Source organism: Mandrillus leucophaeus, unplaced genomic scaffold, assembly GCF_000951045.1.
Source record: "Mandrillus leucophaeus isolate KB7577 unplaced genomic scaffold, Mleu.le_1.0 Scaffold258, whole genome shotgun sequence".
NCBI lineage: Eukaryota > Metazoa > Chordata > Mammalia > Primates > Cercopithecidae > Mandrillus > Mandrillus leucophaeus.
In genome coordinates this window covers 1,863,412-1,885,576 of record NW_012102676.1, presented here as the reverse complement: position 1 = coordinate 1,885,576, position 22,165 = coordinate 1,863,412, and the positions used below count along the sequence as shown (strand labels likewise).

Sequence of the window (22,165 nt, the reverse complement as noted above, 5' to 3'; positions counted from 1 at the left end):
CCCGTCTCGGCCTCCCAAAGTGCTGGGATTACAGGCTTGAGCCACCGCGCCCGGCTACTCATATTTACTTTAATTTTTACTCAGAACTTGATGACATTTTAAATTTATGCTTTGGGTGTTTCGAATGTGTGGTTTTCTATTACTGTACTGAAAACATTTCTTTTAAAAGAAACATATTTACATTTGTAAAAATGAAATACCTTAAATATAAACATTGAGAAGAATCCAAGCAGCCTACATATATATCTTTTTTTTTTTTTTTTTTTGGTAGAAGTAAAATTTTTTGCAAGCAGTTCTATGGCTCAGTTAGAAACAAAGTTATCTGCTGTGTCTTAGAGCCATCGTTTTATTTATCCTAAAATACAGTCAACAACTAAACTCCTACCTCTGTTCATTTCTCACTAAGCTGGGTTGAGTAATCCACATTTGCCAAACAAGTTCTAAATAAAATGTTTTATTGTATGTTACATGATCACTGCAATCATGATTTATTTGTGATTTATTTGTTATTTTTATATGAAATCATAAATTACAAAAAATCCTGAAACCTTTCCATATGATAGTGTATTTGAATTATAGAAAAATGCTATGAATTCATGTTCCAAAGACATTTTTAATACTCAGAGAAACTAACTGGGACAAGGAGAACTTATACTAATGTGTTCCTTACTAAGAATCATCACAGGTGCCCTACAGCCTGTGCTTTTAATATATTCTCAGTAGTAATTATAGAAGTGGTAATGTTAGTTAACTGAAGCATTTGGTGGAGTCGGCACAACATACTGCACATTTACAGACATTATAATAAGTACTTTTTGTATGTATAATCTTATTTAATCTGCACGTCCACCCGCCAAGGTAGGTACTACTATTATTATTCTCATTATGCAGAAGAGAAATGAAAGCAGACAGAGGTACTCAAAAATCTGGTTGAAATGACTGATAACAAAATCAAAATAACTATAAGCTTCAAAGGAAGTATTACATTGTTAGCAATAAGTACACTTGACCCTTGAACAACTCGGAGGTTAGTGGGGCCAACCCCCTGTGCTGTCAAAAATTCGCCTATAACTTTCACCTCCCCCGAAAATGTAGCTATTAATTGCCTACTGTTGACCAGAAGCCTTGGTGATAACATGAACAGATGATTAACACATATTCTGTATGTTTTATGTATGATACACTGTATTCTTACAATAAAGTAAGCTAAAGAAACGAAAGTGCTAAGAAAATAATAAGGAAGAAAATTTATTATTAAGTTGAAGTAGGTCATCATAAAGGTATTTTTTTCTCATCTTCTCCGTGTTAAGTAGTCTGAGAAGGAGGAGGAAGAGGCGGGTTTGGTCTTGCTATCACAGGAGTGGCAGAGGTTGGAATAGGTGGAAGAGGTGGACGAGGTGGAAGAGGAGGCCAGAGAGACAGGCACAGTTAGTGTAATATTTACTGAAAAACAATCCACGTGTAGATGGACCTGTGCATTCAAACCCATGTTGTTTAAGGGTCATCTGGATACAAAAGCTATAATAACTGCCAGGATATGGTCATTTCTTAAGGTAGGCAGTTTTGAGATTAATAAAAAGTGTGTATGCCGGCCCTCATGCCCACACCTGAGAACATATGCAGATAAAATCAGGTTATGATCCTCAAGAAAATAAGAAGAAAAAAACTGATAAATTACAAATAAAGTAGAAATAAACAGGCAAAGCAATTCCCATGTCTTCGTCACCTTCGTGATGCCAGCCGGCTACAGCTAGAATATTGGCATTTTTAAAGAATCGTGGTTTCTGGAAATCATTTGTTACTAAGTGATGCCGTATATGAATAGGAGTCATAGGACACTGGCAACACAGCTTAGAAGCAGCTTCTTTCCACAGTGGGCTACTCACTGTCACTGTCACCAGCATGATGGTGTCTTTGAAACTGTGACAACTCTAGGGTCATGCAGCCATATCTTCCAAATATTTCCTCTCAGTACCTATCACAAAACTCTCAACGTGTAAACTTAGTTGAAAAACAAAAGGTTTTGAGATTTTAGATTAAAGGGCATCTATGTTCATTAAAGAATACATTCATCACCAAATTTTAAAAAATGAGAGAAAGAATAAAACCATTTAGGTAACAACACATCAACATAACCACTAATGAAGTGTGGTTATATCTTCTTATAATCTGTTTTCTCTGCATCAAACTGTTTATTTGTTTATGCGAAACAGATGAATAACTTTGCCAGAAAGAGGGATAAGTATAAATTTGATAGGCACATGCCTCCCAAATAATGTAGGAAGACTATTACCATGCAGACTTATTGAGTTTGACTTATATAATAAGATAATATAACAGAAAATCTCTAGCCAGCCTTCTAGATAGAGAAGAGTTACAGGGCTACAAGCTGATGCCACCAATATATACAACATTGATTTATATTATAGGAGAAAGGGGATTTAATAAAAGAACAATTTTATTAAAACTGTGATAAATGGCAAAGATTTACATAAAGTTTTAAGAGATACAAATGTGAAGAAAATACATAATTAATAATATAAGAATTGGTAACTGGTTGTAATTTTACAATGTTTAGCTTTAAAAAGAAGTGGAAAGAAAAGGCTACTTCCCAGATTAAAAAAGAAAGGTCGCTAGCAAAATATTTATCCAGTCTTACGCTGCCATCTCACTTGACCTCTTGACAGAGAAGATTTGATCAAGTTTAATCATTAATGGCTTAGTTTAATAATAATAATAATACTCTAATAATGGTAATATGAACAATGATAACTGTAATTTATCAGTTTCTTCCTATGTTCTCTCCTTTGTGGCACTTCATTTTTCCACCAAACCATGTGAATTAAATACTGTTTTAACATCATTTTAAAGAAAAATTCTAGTGGCAAATCACAGGCAACATCTACTCTTGAAGAACTGGCCATGCATGTGCCCAGATGGACAGAAGTAGTTTATGGAAAGAGTAGCTAAGCACTCTGAAAGATTTTTCCATGAGGTCCTATTTTCCCTGAATCATAAACCAAAGATAATTCAGAGGTAAATTATTCAAACCACTTGTCTCTTCAAAACTCGTTTGGATTAAATTGATAAGACATTTTATTATAGCTCTTCACATTTTCCAAGCTACTTTTGCTATATTTTCCTATAACCCTTGAGGTAGACGAGTATTGTTATCATTACATGGATGAAAACGTATCTTGATCATTAAGAGTTATAGTGTCAGACTTCCTGAGTTTGTTCCCTGACTTATTCACTTAATAGTTATGTGCATTTAGATAAGTTGTGTACACCCCTCAATATTCTCATTATGAAGATAATGGAAGTAACTACATCATAGGTTTGATATGAATACTGAATGGAATAATACTAGTAAGGCATTTAGGACAAGTAAGAGCTCAATGTATGTTGCTCTTATTAAACCTATTTTACAGTTGAACAACCTGAGGCACAGAGTCCAAAGTCACAGACAGAGTAAGTGTCAGACCAAGAATTCATAGCTCTGACATTTCCTTCAAAATTGTTGTTCTTCCCCACTTCTCATTCTAGCTGTCTCCAAACTTGACTTGTAGACCTGAAGGCAGGCCAAGGCCAAAGAATTATTTCAAATGATCCTTAAGTTAATATAAAATAACAATAATAACAGTGCCTAACTTTTGTGGAGCACTTACTATGTGTTAATCACTGTGCTAAATTCCTTACACATATTCTCTTACTTAATCCTCAAAATCCTATTTAGATGGATGTTATACTTCCTCCTTTTACAGATGAGGAAAGCAAGACCAAGAATAGTTAAGTGGTGAAGTAATTGCCAAAGAACACACAACTACTTAGTTCTTAAGCCAAGAATCAAATTCAGGCAATATGGCTTCAAAGTTCAAGTCTTTACCATTCACCTTCATCTATTAACTAAATAACTGACATCATCTTATCACTAGAGTTCATCATGCTTAAAAGCTGGACATACTACATTGCCCTCCACCATCTCATCATCAAAGAATACCAAATGCGGTATGTTTTTGTAAGCACACATTCCCACATGTTTACAACATTGGCTAATTTAAGGAACCTATGTTCTCTATTTGCTTCTGGAGTGTGTAAGATAAACTATCACCATAAACCTAAGAGTACTCTCATTAAATGAAATTATTGTCTTTCATGCTTTAAATTAGAATGTGCCCTCATCTAGGGTGTTAAACTGCCATTTTCTTTGATTTTATGATTTTTTTCAGCATGTGTATTTCTGAATTTCATTAAATACGTATAATGTATGGTTATTTTGCTTTTAGGTTATAATTTGAAGACAAAATAAATATACACATTAAATCAACTGTAATGCAGAATATATTAAATTAGGTGATATCTAAGATCCTGATATTAAGATAGTATGCTTCATGGTTTAAATTCACATTATATGTATAACGTGTATATATACCCCCATGGTTTAGAAGTTTAGAAGTTTTAAAGGTATCAAAGAATATTAGTAAAGAATCTTCTGCTTCCTCCTTTCTTCTAACCACAAAATTCACCTTTCCTTCCCACAAGCAACATGTTAGGTTTTGTTTATCTTCCTAGATATATTTACATATATACAATAAAATACATTTATACATTTATATACCTATATCTCCCTCTCACTGTTTTTATACTTATGTACATTGTAAGGCAGGATACTTCACATGGAATCCTGGATCGTGTTTTATTGTTAAGATTGCTTCCTATTGGTACTAAAGGGTTTCCTGTTTTATTATTGATACATATTTTACTACTTTATTAATGAATTATAATTTTTAAATAGTCCTCTATTCATGGCCATTGAATTGTTGCTAATCTTATGTCATAACAAATAATGCTACAATGAATAATATTGCATATACACCAATTCGCATGTGTTTGAGCATATCATTTCAGTAGCACAAATTCCTAGAAGTGAAATGCTGGGTTAAAGGGTGTGTTTATTTGCAATTTTGATAGGTATCACCAAATTACTTCCAAAAGAGTTGTTTCAATTTATAATCAATACTAAATAATGAAAGTGTATATATTGAGTTTTTCATTGATGCTAAGAGAGGGGGATATTAGTATTTATGCTTAATGCTTAAATAAAGTTACACATTGCACATTCTGGTGATGTTGGCAGGTGTCTTGGCACCAAAGTTAAACAATATAACCCTTAATTAAAAACATAATGCACTGTCTATTAATGCACTAGTGATGAGAAAATAAATGTCTTTAACAGCTGCCCAGATTCTAAACAATAAATATATACCCAAAAGTTCAATGCAGTTCTTGGAAGATAAGAATTAACCATCACAGAAGATCATATTTTTCAGTTGTAGAAAAATCTCATTGACTTCAGTGACTTTATTTCCGTAGAATGATTACTTTTTATAGGTAACTGACAAGGAAACTTGTTCACAATTTTCACTTTAAAAGTTTTAAAAAAAATCTCAAATGGCAGAGTTTCTGCCAAAAACTTCTTGTAAAATCAATTCTTCCACTTCTTGAGAACCTATTACATGGTCTGATTTCTTTATAAATGTTGTGTAATGTAATGTGTCCAACAACTCTCTGAGGTTAATGATATCAGTCCAGCTTTACGGGCAAAAAACTGTGGCTCATCAATATTAACTAGCTCAGATGACACAACTAACAAGTACTGGTAAGTAAGAAAAAAAAGGTCAAGATTTCCCACAAGTACCGGTCAGAAATGAAGTAGAGAAAACATCATTGAATGAAGAAATTAAATGTGCGGTAGGTATACGCCGTCCTGCGGCTACCTAAAACAAATGTCTTACCACAAAAGCAGATGACAAGGAAGGGACTACAGGCTTCAGGTGACCAAATCTGTACAGCATTAGGAACATCAAGCAACGGAGAGTTTCCATAAAAGCTGCCTTGGGTCTGAAATAAAATGTCATTACATGCATTAGCTTTAAATATGCTCTTTATATGTTTACATGTTATAATTAATATAGAGATAAACTTTTCATTCTCAAGAAATACCTAGTATTTAAATATATTTGAAAAGCATATCCCCCGAAGCTATTTGAAAACAGTGATTAAACTAAGAAAGAACACTCATCCTTTTAGGGAAAATCTGTTCTTTTTTTTTTTTTTTTTTTTTTTTTTTTTTTTTTTGAGACAGAGTCTTGCTCTGCCGCCCAGGCTGGAGTGCAGTGGCGCCATCTCGGCTCACGGCTCACTGGAAGCTCCACCTCCCAGGTTCATGCCATTCTCCTGCCTCAGCTTCCCTAGTAGCTGGGACTACAGGCGCCCGCCACCACACTCAGTTTTTTTTTTTTTTTTTGTATTTTTTAGTAGAGATGGGGTTTCACCCTGTTAGCCAGGATAGTCTCGATGTCATGACCTCGTGATCCGCCCGCCTCGGCCTCCAAAAGTGCTGGGATTACAGGCGTGAGTCACTGCGTCCGGCCTGGGAAAATCTGTTCTTTATCAACATATTGCTTAGTTTGAGCATTGATGAGTTATGAAGTTTATTTTCAGCTAATAAATAAAATAATAGGCAACTAAATTTCTAGGTTTTAAAGTAAGTGAGACTCTTTTCACTGATTGAATGTCTTCATACTTCATTCATTTAAAAAATGAGTAGTTAGGAGAACTGATATAGTGAACTTCTCTAAAATAATGAAAAGTCAAATATCAAAGTTTTATATTTATTTTTTAAACTACACTATAAAGTTACAGAATATACTGATATTTTACCACTCTGTGGAAAATTCTTGAATTGAGTAAAAGTAAAAACAATGCAAGAATTTCACTTCTTGCCTTTGATCCAGAAGAAATCCAATGGAAGTCAAGGTCAGGATAATGAAGCAAACTCTCAGAAGGAGAGTCACTTGTGACAGTGCCTGCCAAACAAACACAGAGATCGATGGAGCCGTTAGGAGAATTGTTAAAAGGCATAAGAACAGTCAAAGCTGACAAAACAACCCAAATTTTATGTCCTATTACACCACTTGTCATTGACACTTTACAGAAAGTTTGACTACGCAGAAAACATTTCGGTTTTCTTAAAGTCGTTTAGTTCCTTGTTGGACAGTTGGAGAAGTAATCAGACAATTCCATAATGATATTTTGCTTAAAGTGTTCATCATCATTTAAAATTCTCCTTTAAAGTTTTGACTTTTATAGTTTTTTTGAAACACGTGGATCCCCCACATATGGATAAATTACTCACATTTTAATGAATAAATACTGTATTCTAATAGCTATTTTTAGTATAACAAAATCTTTGTGGTTTCAAATGCAAAGCTTTCTCTAATATAGAAAATATTTAAAGGAGACTGTGTTTATGAGTGAAAACATATATATAAAAGAAATTACACACATAGATTCATATTTGATTCAATATACATGCTCATATATACATGTCAAAAGCTATCTTTTTAACGCTTAAACATTAAGCATTAGCGTGCTCTTCATGTTAATATGGCAGAATTTTGTAAACTAATTAAAACTTACTGATATATTGGACTTTGAGCCAAGGGAAAGAATGAGTACTATCTTTCCAGGTATCTTAAGGGTAAAAGCTTATTCTAAGACAGTCTGTCCTTTGAGATTATTAGATTTCTGACTTGCAAATATGCTTTGTGCTCCAGAAGAATTAGAGGAAAAGCAGATATCAGAATTCTAATTTAAGTACATGTACAGCAGTCTTTGTTTATAGTGTAAAATTCTTTATATTATGTATAAAAACTAATTCTTTTGGAACAATGAACCATTTACAGCTTGTTTTTGGACTCTGAGTCAAAGGATTTTTTCCTTTAAATGCTTGTCTCAATTTTAGTCTGGTCTTTTGTACTTTTCTTCAGGAAAAATGAATTAAAGGGTGCAGTTGCATAAAGTGGGTTTTTATCCTAATGTACTGGAAATAAATGATAATTTTTTTAAAAAATTATCTTTTGAATCATTGTAACAGAAAACAATTTTCTGTCAGAATTATAAATTAATATGCATTTAATTTACATATTAAAATTTAATAATGTTTATTGAACATCTACTATTTTACAGCTTCTATGGCATGTGTTTCTTGTACTTTAATTTTGTTACATTCCCAATGACTTTGCAGAGTAGTTGTCATTTAAAAGAGACTGTGTTTATGAGTGAAAACATATGTATAAAAGAGATTACACATATACACTTGTATTTGATTTAAAAAAAAACAAACTTGGTTTTATTAAAAAAGAAAAAAAATAAGAACACAATCTGGGAAACAAAAGATTATCTAACTTTTTCCATCATTACACAGAAAGTAAATAACGCCTCTGAAACTCAAAATAGGGCTGCCTGATCACAAAGCATGATGATGGTGGAATACATATGAGCAATAGATTTAAAGGGGCTAATGGCAGAAGTCTAAATTGTCATAAATAGTCAAAGTTTAGAGCCAGGTGAACATGACTTCAGATTAAAAGTGGATCAGTAAATTCAAAGTATTTGACAAAAGATTATCTAACTTTTTCCATCATTACACAGAAAGTAAATAATGCCTCTGAAACTCAAAATAGGCCTGCCTGATCACAAAGCATGATGATGGTAGAATACATATGAGCAATAGATTTAAAGGGGCATATACATATGAGCAATAAATTTAAATCTATTGCTTTAAATTTAAAGATTTAAAGCAATAGATCTATTGCTCATATGTATTCTACCATCATCATGCTTTGTGATCAGGCAGGCCTATTCTGAGTTTCAGAGGCGTTATTTACTTTCTGTGTAATGATGGAAAAAGATAATCTTTTGTTTCCCAGATTGTGTTCTTTTTTTTTTTTTTTAAATAAAACCAAGTTTGGTTTTTTTTAAGTAAATTCAAAGTATTTGACACAGCTCCTGGATGAGTTCCCTACTCACTGGTGGAGTTTAAGTTCCATCTTTATGAAAACCCAGAAGTGTGATAGAACAGATTGGCTAAAATAGTGCCCAAAACATGATGCAAGCACTCTTTCCTTTTTTTCCCTTTGAAATGAATACAAGGAATTTCACGTAATTATTAGCTAATATCCTTATTTGCAATTAAATTGCAACTGTCCAAAGTTATAAACAGTAAACAAAAGCCATCAGTTGCAATTTTTGCTCACATGCAGTACCGTAGCTTCATACCCTCTTAAAAACCACCCCATCTCTCACGGCCAACTTCCTGGAATGGCAGCCAGAATTGTCAAGAGATTTTAAACCCTTCAAAGCAATACTTTAATGGAAGAGTATTGTTGAATGGTCAAAAACCTGAATATAAAAGTATTAGACTGTTTAGGAATAGGGGCACAATGATAGGTATTATATACAGGATGGGGGAGTCTGTGAAAGCCGGAACGTCTTAGATCAGAGCAGGAGAGTGCTATTCATATTTCGATACGTGCAGGTCAGCGATGTCCACGTAGGAAGAGTGAGACCAAAGACAAACAAACAAAAATCCAAAAATAACAACAACAACAAAAAAAAACAGAGAAATACTTTCCTGGTGGTAGAAATCACTAAGGTTTTTTTAGTTACCTTGTTTGAATAAAACGGCTTCTCTCACTATATTGCTTCACTGTGGTTATTGGTGGGGAAAATTTACATAAAAGGGAGAAACGATTTGTGTCAAAATCTACAGTATGATTACAAATGCTCTTTAAGAACATAGAATTTATAATTATTTAAACCTATCATCCATGTAACCATGAGCAAATGATTTGACATTTTAAAGCCTCAGCTATGCGTTTGGTACATTTGAAATAAAATACGCATTTGGCAAGGACTGTAATCTTATAAAATACTTAGAAGAGTGTTTGGCACAGAGTAAAAAAGTCAATTGATGGTCATGGTTAGTGCTATTGTTACTATGTTCAGGAGCTTAGGCTAATCTTAATTAATTACAGTAAGATAAACAACAGAGAAGCATAAATAGAAGGTCTATTAGCTCTTCCAGATGTTACAGAAAACTCAGAGATGGAATATGTACATGTATTTACTTTGGTTAGGAAATGTGTGATACGTGGACAATAGAGATAATTCTCTTTACCAAACTGCATCCTGACTACTGGAATCAGAGTGGAAACCAGCTTGACGTAGGAATCCACCACCCAGTCAATATCTCTAACTGGTTCACAGGCAACTGAAACTCGACAGGACTAAAACACTACCTTTGAGCTCCTCCTCTACACCATATATTCCCTAGTTTTCTTCATCTTAGAATATGACACCTCCTAGCCTTCAGTTACTGAAGACAAAAACCTGTGACTGGTCCTTAACTTTTTCTGTCACTGTCTTCTTCTAATACATCAGAGATATATTTAAAATATATCCAGAATAAAACCATGTGTTATAAACAGCACGACTGATACCCTGTTCCACCCCAAGATGTTCTCCCCAACAATTGTTGAAATACTCTCCTAACTGGTCTTCCTACTTCTAAAATTACCTGTCCACCTACCACAGCCCCCAACCTACAGTACGCAGAGTGATCCCTTTAAGCTTAAGTGAGATCATGTCACACATGTTCTAAACCCTCCAGGGGCTCACTCAGAATAAAGCTCGAAGTCATCACTCTAGCCCAAATACACCATACCTCACTCTTAATCTCTAGTGATCTTTCTCTCTTCAACTCATAATAAACCATGTCAGAAATGTTCCTGTTCCTGGACATGACAAACATTTTCTCCAGTCAAGTCTGTTTCACCCAGTATTCCTTCTGCTTGAAATGACTTCCCCCAGTGAACACTAGGGTGCATTTCATTCAGGTCTCTATTCAAATACATGTCCTTGTCCCTCCGACATAAAATAGTACTTCTCCATAACTCTCTATAACCATTTTCTGTTTTATTGCTCTTCATATGATTTATCACTTCTATACACTTATATGTTTGTTGATGCATTCTCTGTTGTCTGTCTCCTCTTACTAGGGTTTAAACTCAGTGAAACTTTTTATCTCTTTGTTCACTGTCGTATCCCAAGTGCCTAGAATATAGTATTCAATAGATGTTTATTGAATGACTGATAAAATGAATGAGTATTTTATATTTGTGTTTTAGTATTAATATATTAAATGGTAATAATTCTTATTACATTGCTAATATGATATTTTGGGAAAATTGAATCTTTATTTCATTCTTTACAAATTCAAATTTTATTTTAGATTCAGGGGATACATTTGCAGGTTTGTTACATTAGTATATTGCCTGATGCTGAGGTTTGAGATAGGAATGATCCCATCACCCAGGTAGTGAGCATAGTATCCAACAATTAGTTTTTCAAGCTTTGCCCCCTTCCTTTATTCCTGACTCTTTTAGTCCCCAGTGTCTATTGTTGTCATCTTCATGCCCAGGGTACCCAATGTTTAGCTTACACTTATAAGTAAGAACTTGTAGTATTTGTTTTCTGCTCATTCACTAATTCACCTGGAGTAATGACCTCCAGCTGCATTCATGTTGCTGTGAAGGACATGAATTCTTTCTCATGATTGCATAGTAATCCGTGGTATATATGTAACACGTTTTCTTTACCCAATCCACTATTGATGAGCACTTAGGTTGATTCCATGCCTTTGCTATTGTGAATAATGCTGCAATGAACATATGAGTGCATGTGTCTTTTGATAGAGTGATTTATTTTCTTTTGGATATATACTCAGTAATGGGACTGCTGTGTCAAATGGTGGTTCTGTTTTAAGTTCTTTGAGAAATCTCCAAACTGCTTTCCACAGTGGCTGAACTAATTTACATTTTCACCAACAGTGTATAAGTGTTCCCTTTTCTTTTTAGCCTACCTAGCATCTGTTGTGTTTTGACTTTTTAATAATAGTCATTCTTACTGGTTTGAGACAGTATCTCATTGTGGTTTTAATTTGCATTTCTCTAATGATTAGTGATATTGAGAGTTTTTTCATGTGTTTGTTGGATACTTGTATGTCTGCTTTTGAGAGGTGCCTGTTTATGTTCTTTGCCCACTTTTTAATGTGGTTATTTAGTTTTTGTTTGCTGATTTGCGTAAGTTCCTTATACATTTTGGATATTAGTCCTTTGTCATATGGGTAATTGGCAAATATTTTCTCCCATTCTGTAGATTGTCTGTTTACTCTGTTGATAGTTTCTTCTACTGTGCAGAAGCTCTTTATTATAACTAGGTCCCACTTATCAAATTTTGTTTTTGTTGCAATTGCTTTTGAGGGCTTACTCATAAATTATTTCCCTACGCCAAGGTCCAGAATGTTCTTCGACAAAGTTGACAAAAGCAATGGGGAAAAGGGTTCCTTATTCGATAAATCGTACAGAGATAGCTGGCTAACCATACGGAGAAGAATGAAACCGGACCCCGACCTTTCACCATATATAAAAATTAACTCAAGATTGATTAAAAATTTGAATGTAAGACCTCAAACTATAAAAAACCCAAGAATAAAACATTATTAATACAATTAATCAATAACTTAATATTAAATATTTAATAATATTTTATTTTATTTTATTTTATTTTATTTTTGAAACAGGGTTTTACTCTCATCACTTAGGCTGGAATGTAATGGCACCATCTAGGCTCACTGCAACCTCTCTTTCCAGTCTTAAGTTACTCTCCTGCCTCAGCCTCCAGAGTAGCTGGGACTAAGGCACATGCTACTGTGCACGGCTAGTTTTTTTTTTTTTTTTTCTTGAGACAGTTTCATTCTTGTTGCCCAGGCTAGAGTGCAATGGCACCATCTTGGCTCACTGTAATCTCCACCTCCCTGGTTCAAGCGATTCACCTGCCTCAGCTTCCTGAGTAGCTGGGGTTACAGGCACCCACCACCATACATACCCGATTTTTTTTTATTTTTTATTTTTAGTAAAGTTGGGGTTTCACCATGTTGGCCAGGCTGGTCTCAAACTCCTGACCTCAGATGATCTGCCTGCCTCTGCCTCCTAAAGTGCTGGGATTATAGGTGTGAGCCACTGCACCCAGTCAACGGCAAATTTTTGTATTTTTTGTAGAGATGAGTTTTCACCATGTTGTCCAGGCTGGTCTCAAACTCCCGGACTCAATCTCCCAATGTACTGGGGTTTATAGGCGTGAGCCACTGCACCCTGCCTGATAGCAATATTTTATATTCCTCAAACTTTAAAATAAATTCCACTAAATATTCAATCAGTAGTTTAATATTAAATTATTGTTTCTAAATGTTAAATATTTAAATATTAAGTACCTTAATAATTATTTCTTTAATTCCTTAAAAAACAGAATATCCCAAAAATTAGTTTAAAAGAAACTGAGAGTATTGAAGAGGGAATTCCATATACAACACATATGCTGAATTTAGGGTTCATTTTCCTATGGAACTTAAGTTTTTCTATATAACATCCTTTGATAGACTAGTAAGGTAGATAGTCATTTGAACTTCTCTGAATTCTACACATTCAGCTGGGTGTGGTGGCTCATGCATGTAATCCCAGCGCTCTGGGAGGCTGAGGTGGGCAGATCACTTGAGGTCAGGAGTTTGGGACCAGCCTGGCCAACACGGTGAAAACCCATCTCTACTAAAAATATTAAAATTAGCCGGGAATAGTGGCACATACCTGTAGTCCCAGGTACTTGGCGGCTGAGGCAGGAATAAACTATTGTTTGAACCTAGGAAGCAGAGGTTGCAGTGAACTGAGATTGTTCCATTGCACTTCAGTCTAGGTGCCACAGCAAGACTCTGCCTCATAAATAAATAAATAAATAAATAAACTCTACAAATTCATTCCATGAATATATATTGAGTATGTGCTGGGCATTATGGTAAATATGAGTTTGAGTAACCAAGGAGAACAAAATCCCTGCCCTTGAATTCATACCACCTTAGTCTTTGCCAATAAGACCACTGGCCAGGTACACTAGAACAAAAGGAAAAAAAAAATAGAATATAATTTATAGGTTTTAAAGGCTATAAACATTTAGTCTCCTATGTGTTAAACAATATGTGAAATCACATGTAACTTATTAGTTTTTTTTATAACAGGGAGGATTATATTTTTCATTCAATTTACTCCCATTTCAAATTATATACTGCTGGTTTATCTTTCATATAAATATCTCTCTCCTAAAGTGCTAAATTGAAATTATTCTAAATTAGTTCCATTTTAATTTGGATATATGATCACTTCTTAATCACAGAAAGCATTTGGGAAAGATCATAACCATAAATAGCTTTTTGAGGCAATAAATTGTTTTTCCTTTTTAAAAACTATCTGTCAAGTTTCACCAGGTGTGGTGGCTCATGCCTGTAATCCCAGTACTTTGGGAAGCTGAGGTCAGCAATTCACTTGAGGCCAGGAGTTCGAGACCAGCCTGGACAACATGGCAAAACCCCATATCTACTAAAAACACAAAAATAATACAAAAATTATCCAGACATGGTGGTGGCACATGCCTGTAATCCCAGCTATTTGGGAGGCTGAGGCAGGAGAACTGATTGAAACTGGAGGAGGAGGTTTCTGTGAGCTGAGATGGCACCACAGCACTCCAGCCTGGGCAACAGAGTGATACTCTATCTCAAAAAAAAAAAAAAATATATATATATATATATTTGGTAGCTCTTGTTTTCATAGGTTTCCCAGTGCAAGGATGATGGTATAGATTCATAGCCCCAAGTATGCCTGCAGAACCCTATCTCCTCCAACTTTCTTTAAATAGATGGAAAAAATATACTTAGGAAGAGATATCATTAACAATAGCAGAATTACATGTTTGATGCCATGTTACTTAAATAGTCAATGAATGTGTGGGAATTCTTCTTTTGCCCACAGATATTATAAAGAAGAAAGCCCTTTTGTTCTTGAAGAAGACTATCATTGTCCTACCCTTGCATGGGAAAACCTTGGTGGTCAATACAACCTCCTCTCACGTTTCCCCACCAAACAAACCTCACAAAGGAGCTATCAAACTCGGTCACCATATCCCAAAATAACAGTATGTTTCTATATGAAAGAATTTTTTTTTAACTTTATGCATTGTCAAAGATGATTTGATAATATTTTCCATAATTTTATTCTAAAGATTTAGAAATGAAAAGTCTAGATTTTCTTACAATCACAAGACGGTGCATTTTTAGTGGTTTCCCTAAAAGATGCCTGACAAGGTCTACAAAATTCATTATTTTGATTAATGCTCATCTTCTCAGACATCTGTAAAATGAGGCTAATATTGCCTAACACATAAACCTCCATAACTTCTGATATGAAGGCAGGAGATTGAGTTTCCTGGCACAGTTATTCTGCTGCCCTCATTACCTCTATAGCTCTGAGGGCTCCACCTTCCAGACTCTATGAGCTTATGGATTTGTCATGCTGAATCCTAAGGCCTGAAGATGCTTCTCAGTGTTACAACATAAACACAAGAGCAGAATCCAATGTGACACCATACTGCAATGTATAATTATATGTGAGTCTCAAGAATCTGTCTTGAAAGCATTTCTTGCTCTTTAAAATAATTGTCAATATTGGCTATCTTATTATTTTTCCTACATTTTCAGAACTCCCTAGGTGGCTACTACTAAAGCATACCAAGAGGAATATAACTACAATAAACATATACTAGAATTTCAAGCAAGAAGCAAACACAATAAATATATCAAAGTTGAAAATATATTGGCTAAAAAGTATAATTAGCATGTAGTTCAAAACATTGAATTGACATGGAGTTCATCAGTTTCTACAAAAAATTTGACACTGTGGTTCTACTCCATTAAAATATGAATGTATACCTGATAAGATAGAGAAATTCACCCTCCTACCTGAAAAACAACAGCAATATATCTGAAATGATTGTTTTCAAATCACAGGGCACCAGGCAACAAAGAACAGCGATTTCAGGGAAATGGGATACAAATAATATGATCCATATTGCACCAGTTTCCCACCTTGAGAGTTTCTAGGTCACAACACAGAGGGACCCAGAGGAGCTTGGTGAATTCCCTGAATTGCAGAGAAGGAGCCAGGATTTGAGAGAAACCAAGGAGGCTAGCGTTTGGAAAACTGAGTACCAAAAAAAGGGAGAGTTATACGTGGAGAACCCTAAAATTTTGCAGAGTGCCAATCAAGTCTTTAGTGTAACAGCTCATGCGTGATACACTGAAGAAATTATCCAAGGGCAAAAAAGGATCAGAGTTACAATGCCCAGTATGCGTATAATGCATGCTCCTACCAGACAGACTGGAAAATCTCATGATTCACTGGACATTCACTGAGTCGAGAACACCAAAGGGTTGTGCCTCAGTATTGGATAGTAATTACTCCAGGACTGAAAATCTTTAGGAAAGAAAGATCCTACAACAGTTGCCACAAGAGTCGGTTGTTAACATATTATCTTTCTTGAATGCTTCGTAAAACTATTTTGTGGAAGCCACTCTGAATAATTTGTATTTGCCTCAAGATCTCACTGAAATCAGCACAAATTTCCATACACTTTTAAAAGGAAACTTTTATTTTCTTACTAAGAAAAAAGTGGATCTATGAACTACATACCTTTTCATTATTTTCCAAAACACAGAAGAGAAAAGGTATTAAAAGACCATTTCAGAGAGACCCACCAGACTCTCTTTCTAAATGGATTTTTTTTTCTTTTCTTTCTTTTTTTTTTTTTTTTTTTTTTTTTTTTTGAGACAGAGTCTCGCTCTGTCACCTAGGCTGGAGTGCAATAGCACAATCTTGGCTCCTGCACAACCTCCACCTCCTGGGTTCAAGTGCTTCTCTTGCCTCAGCCTCCAGAGTAGCTGGGATTACAGGTACCTGCCACCACGCCTGGCTATTTTTTTCTATTTTTAGCAGAGATGGAGTTTCACCATCTTGGCCAGACTGGTCTCAAACTCCTGATCTCAAGTAATTCACCCACCTCGGCCTCCTAAAGTGCAGGATTACAGACATGAGCCACTGTGCCTGGCCTCTTTATGTGGAATACTTTTAATGAGGAAATGTAACTCCAAAGAACTGTGCATTTAGACTGGAGTTTCCAAAGCAGGATGAAATTGCTTAATTTTTACATATACGTAATAAATCAAAGTGAGATTGTAATTTAAATTATGAGGAGGTTATCATTGATTGTGTTTGTTATACGATAACTTTTTAAAGAAGCTGCCTGATATCAAATTAGAAAAGACTAATAGTGATATGAAGATATATTTAATTTCAAAGTTAACATTATATTATCTGATGCATATGACACTATTAAATGTGTAATTTCCCAGTTTATTAATATATTTAAATATAGTGGATAAAAATAATGTATTTAGGAAAATACAATGATCACTTTTCTACATTTCTGTAGTCTATGCTTATTTGAAAGGTAGCTTTCAATTTCATTACATTCATTTCATGACTTTATATTATAATTGATGCTCATTTTGGCCCATATTTCTTTTTTTCCCCCACATTACCTTAGTTACCACCTAAAACCTTAAGGAAATGAAATCCCAAGGGGGTAGACTACAGAAAAACAGTATACCCTGGACGTTGACTTGAAAGCTTTCATGTAGAACCTAAGCTAGATCTAATTTGTGCAAGTGACACTCTCTGCTATGAGAGTAGACCAAAAAATATTGATTTTTTTACAGAAGGTTTTTTCAGTGGGTTTATTAAAAAATGCCAACATGAAAATATTAGTTACAAAATTGTAGTGCCCATAATGTTTTACAGAGCGTGGCATTCAGGGGAATTAAAAACCATAAAAATGTTTCCAAATTTATATTGGATACTCTCAGATGCCCTGTTAACTTGAAATATATCATCAAAGTAATCTGTGCTCAAATGTATCTGCAGTAACTTTATTACATATCCTATTACCAGACCTTATTGAATATTCAAACTGTTTTTTGCGTGTCTATTATTTAAAAGAGAATTGCCTTTTCAATTTTAGTTTGTAGAACATGCTAGTGCCATACGTATTTTTATTTCAAACATGTATTCATGATATCACCCCAGGAAGTGGACCCTGGCAGCTGAGGAATTGATTTTTCAAGCATTACTAAACCAAAATCAACATAAAAGTCCGTGGGTCATATCACTAAACGGAACACTATATATTTAAATGTATGCTCTGCAAGTTTCAGTAAGAAAGGAATGTGTCTCTTATGCCTTTGTGGTAGCCATCAAATTGCTTTTTTGACTCCCAAAGTTATTTATATAGAACCTGCATACATAAAACAAGCAAGTATTTATCTTCTCTAATATATGCATAAACAGAAAAGGCTGTGGTACCACAGCAGGGTCCCCAATTACAAGTCAGCCACAACTCTTCTGTGTGATTATTGGCTACAGTGAATCTGGAAACAAATATTGCTGTTGGATTTTAATGTCTTTGTATGCTTTTAGACATCCCTGAGACTAGAAAGGCACTATAGAATTTTGCAAATAAGCAACCTTTCTTCCTGGTCACACAGCATGTTCTCCGCAAAGAAAAACACATGTGGGAAACAAGCAAATGCACCTTTCAAAATTAATTTGTGTCAGGAATGAAGCTGTCTCCAACTCTAATTTCAGTTTGAAAAGGGTTTCAACACCTGATATTTCTCTTCGTCAATATATTGACATGAGTTTCTCATATAGTTTTTCATGACAGTAGAGAAATCTTGTGAAAACCATGCTGTAAGTCATATCTTTTAATGTACACAGTGTCCCGCTACATTTTTACCCAGGAAGCACTCACTCATGCCCAAGCATTCAAATGTTAATGGCCACTTTTTCAAAATTAGCATGGAGGCTCACATAGCTTAAAATGAGTACATCTCCATCTTTTGTTTCTATGAATCAGTATAATTTATTTAGAGATTTTATTTAATATAACTAATAAAAATCAATAATGCAAACTGTACTCAACATTGGTCAGTATATCAAGAGTTGGATATTTAGACACAGACAACCTGGCTTTTCTTTTTGTCTCATTCAACTATGTAAGCTCTATTAATGAAGTACATTTTAGTTCTATTTGGGGTGAAAATATTAAGTTAATATATTAAACAAAGTAATCAGTGAAATTAATATATTAAACAAAGTAATCAATGAGACCTTACGTTAAACAGATATGAAGTCTAAGCATTTTGGTGGTTTGATGTGTAGGTGTGCACTGTCAAGAGTGATGTGGTTCATGCCACTGTTATAAAAGCTTTGGTCCAAAAAGAAATTCTTGTTTCAAATTTTGTCATTTTGGAGGCAAAAGCCAAATAAACCTGGTACAATATGCAATTTGTTTCATCATTAGCTCTAGCACATGTAAGAAAAACAAACAGTAACTATATGTCCAATCATTATATTTTCCAAAAACTTCTGGCTCCATAGTATCCTAGTTCCTATGTTTGCTTCACAAAATGGAAAAAAGAATCATCATTTTCTGCTAAAATAATACAAGTCTATTATATGTTTCCCTGTGGCTTTTCCTTTATTTAAAAAAAATACATATTTGGACAGAGAGCACATACAAACTTACCTATTGTTTAAAGTCGGGGTTACTATGTGGGGAATAATTTGGTTACTAACTTTGAACATACACAAAAAAGAAATATATATGGACAACACCAATCACTAAAGTTTTAAAATAATGTTAAAATTAAAATGGGTTTTCTTGGTTTAATGTCTGTTTTGTCAGAAACTTGGATTGCATTCCAGCCTTCTTTCTGTTTTCCAATTGCTTGGTAGACTTTTCTCCATCCCTTTATGGGATCAAATCAACAAGAAATTCTAACTATCCTAAATATGTGTGCACCCAACACAGGAGCACCCAGATTTATAAAGCAAGTCCTTAGAGATCTTCAAAGAGACTTAGACTCCCACACAATAATAGTGGGAGACTTTACTACCCCACTGATAATACTAGATCATCCAGACAAAGAATTAACAAAGATATTCAGCACCTGAACTCAGCACTAGACCAAATGGACCTGATAAATACATTCAGAACTCTCCACCCAGAAACAACAGAATTTACATTCTTCTCGTGACATGACACATAATATAAACTCAATCACAAAATTGAAAGTAAAACACTACTCAGCAAATGCAAAAGAACTGAAATCATAACCCACAGTCTTTCAGACCATAGCACAATCAAATTAGAAATTAAGACTAAGAAATTCACTCAAAACCATATAATTACATGGAAATTGAATAGTCTGCTCCTGAATCACTTTTGGGTAAATGATGAAATTAAGGCAGAAATCAAGAAGTTCTTTGAAACTAGTGAGAACAAAGACACAACATACCAGAATCTCTAGGACACAGCTAAGGCAGTGTTAAGAGGGAAATTTACAGCACTTAAAGTCCACATCAAAAAGTTAGAAACATCTCAAGTTGACAACCTAATATCACAACTAAATAACTAGAGAAATCAAGAGCAAAGAAATCCCAAAGATATCACAAGACAAGAAATAACCAAAATCAGAACTGAACTGAAGGAGATTGAAACATGAAAACCCATTTGAAAGATCAGCTAATCCAGGAGCTGTTTGGGGGAAAACATTGATAAAGTAGAAAGACTGCTAGTTAGATTGATAAAGAAAAAACAGAAGATTCAAATCAACACTATCAAAAACAACAAGGAGGATATTGCCAGTGACCCCACAAAAGTACAAACAACAATCAGAGAATATTATGAACACTTGTATGCACGTACACTAGAAAATCTAGAAGAATTTCCTGGTTACATACACCCTCCTAAGACTGAACCAGGAAGATATTAAAACCCTGAAGAGACCAATAGTGAGCTCTAAAATTGAGGCAGTAACAAATAACCTATCAATCAACAAAAGGCCAGCACCAGACAGATTCACAGCCGAATTCTACCAGAAGTATACAGAAGAACTGGTACCATTTCTACTGAAACTATTCCAAAAACTTCAGGCCAATATCCCTGACTGACAGCAATGCAAGAATTCTCAACAAAATACTGGCAAACCAAATCCAACAGCACATCAAAAAGCTTATCCACCATGATTAAGTAGGCTTTATCCCTGGGTGCAAAGTTGGTTCAACATATACAAATCAGTCAATGAGATTCATCACATTAACAGAACTAAAAACAAAAACACATGATTATCTCAATAGATGCAGAAAAGGCTTTCTCTAAAATTCAACACCCCTTCATATTGGTCACTCTCAATAAACTAGCTATTGAAGGAAAATGCCTCAAAATAATAAGATCCATATAAGACAAACCCACAGCTTATATTATACTGAATAGGCAAATGTTGGAAGCATTCCCCTTGAAACGAGCACAAGACAAGAATGCCCTCTCTCACCACTCCTATTCAACATAGTATTTTAAGTTCTGGGCAGGGCAATCAGGCAAAAGAAAGAAACAAAAGGCACAATAGGAAGAGAGGAAGTCAAACTATCCAGATTTGCAGACGACATGATTCCCTATCTAGAAAACCCCATGGTCTCGGCCCAAAAGCTTCTTAAGCTAATAAACAACTTCAGCAAAGTCTCAGGATACAAAAATCATATGAAAAATCACTGGGATTTCTATACACCAATGACAGTCAAGCCGAGCGCAAAATCAGGAATGAACTCCATTCATAATTGCCACAAAAAGAACAAAAACCTAGGGATACAGATAACCAGGAAGGGGAAAGATCTCTGGAAGGAGAGCTACAAAACACTACTCAAAGAAATTGGATATTGACACAAACAAATGGAAAACCATTCTATGCTCATAGATAGCAAGATTCAATATCATTTAAATAGCCATACTGCCCTAAGCAATGTATAGATTCAATGCTATGCCTATTAAACATTCTTCACAGAACTAGACAAACATTGTCATTCTTCACAGAATTAGAAAAAAACTACTTTTTTTTTTATTATACTTTAAGTTCTAAGGTACACGTGCACAACGTGCAGGTTTGTTACATATGTATACATGTGCCATGTCAGTGTGCTGCACCCATCAACTCATCATTAACATTAGGTATATCTCCTAATGCTATCCCTTCCCCTTCCCCCCTCCCCACAATAGGCCCCAGTCCTGTGTCCAAGTGATCTCAGTGTTCAATTCCCACCTATGAGTGAAAACATGTGGTGTTTGGTTTTCTGTTCTTATGATAGTTTGCTGAGAATGACAGTTTCCAGCTGCATCCGTGTCCCTACAAAGGACATGAACTCATCCTTTTTTATGGCTGCATAGTATTCCATGGTGTATATGTGCCACATTTTCTTAATCCAGTCTG

At 34.7% G+C, this 22,165-nt stretch overlaps 1 protein-coding gene across 1 annotated transcript in view; it reads right to left on the bottom strand.

Annotated features, from left to right (window-relative positions):
* AGMO (alkylglycerol monooxygenase) overlaps positions 1-22,165 on the bottom strand; it is a 355,828-nt gene that overhangs the window by 158,406 nt on the left and 175,257 nt on the right. Inside the window, exons 11-12 of the mRNA XM_011983954.1 lie at positions 6,787-6,869; positions 5,796-5,901 (exon numbers count right to left, since the gene is read on the bottom strand). Of these exons, the coding sequence (XP_011839344.1) occupies positions 5,796-5,901; positions 6,787-6,869 (189 nt within the window). The remainder of the gene's footprint in view (positions 1-5,795; positions 5,902-6,786; positions 6,870-22,165) is intronic.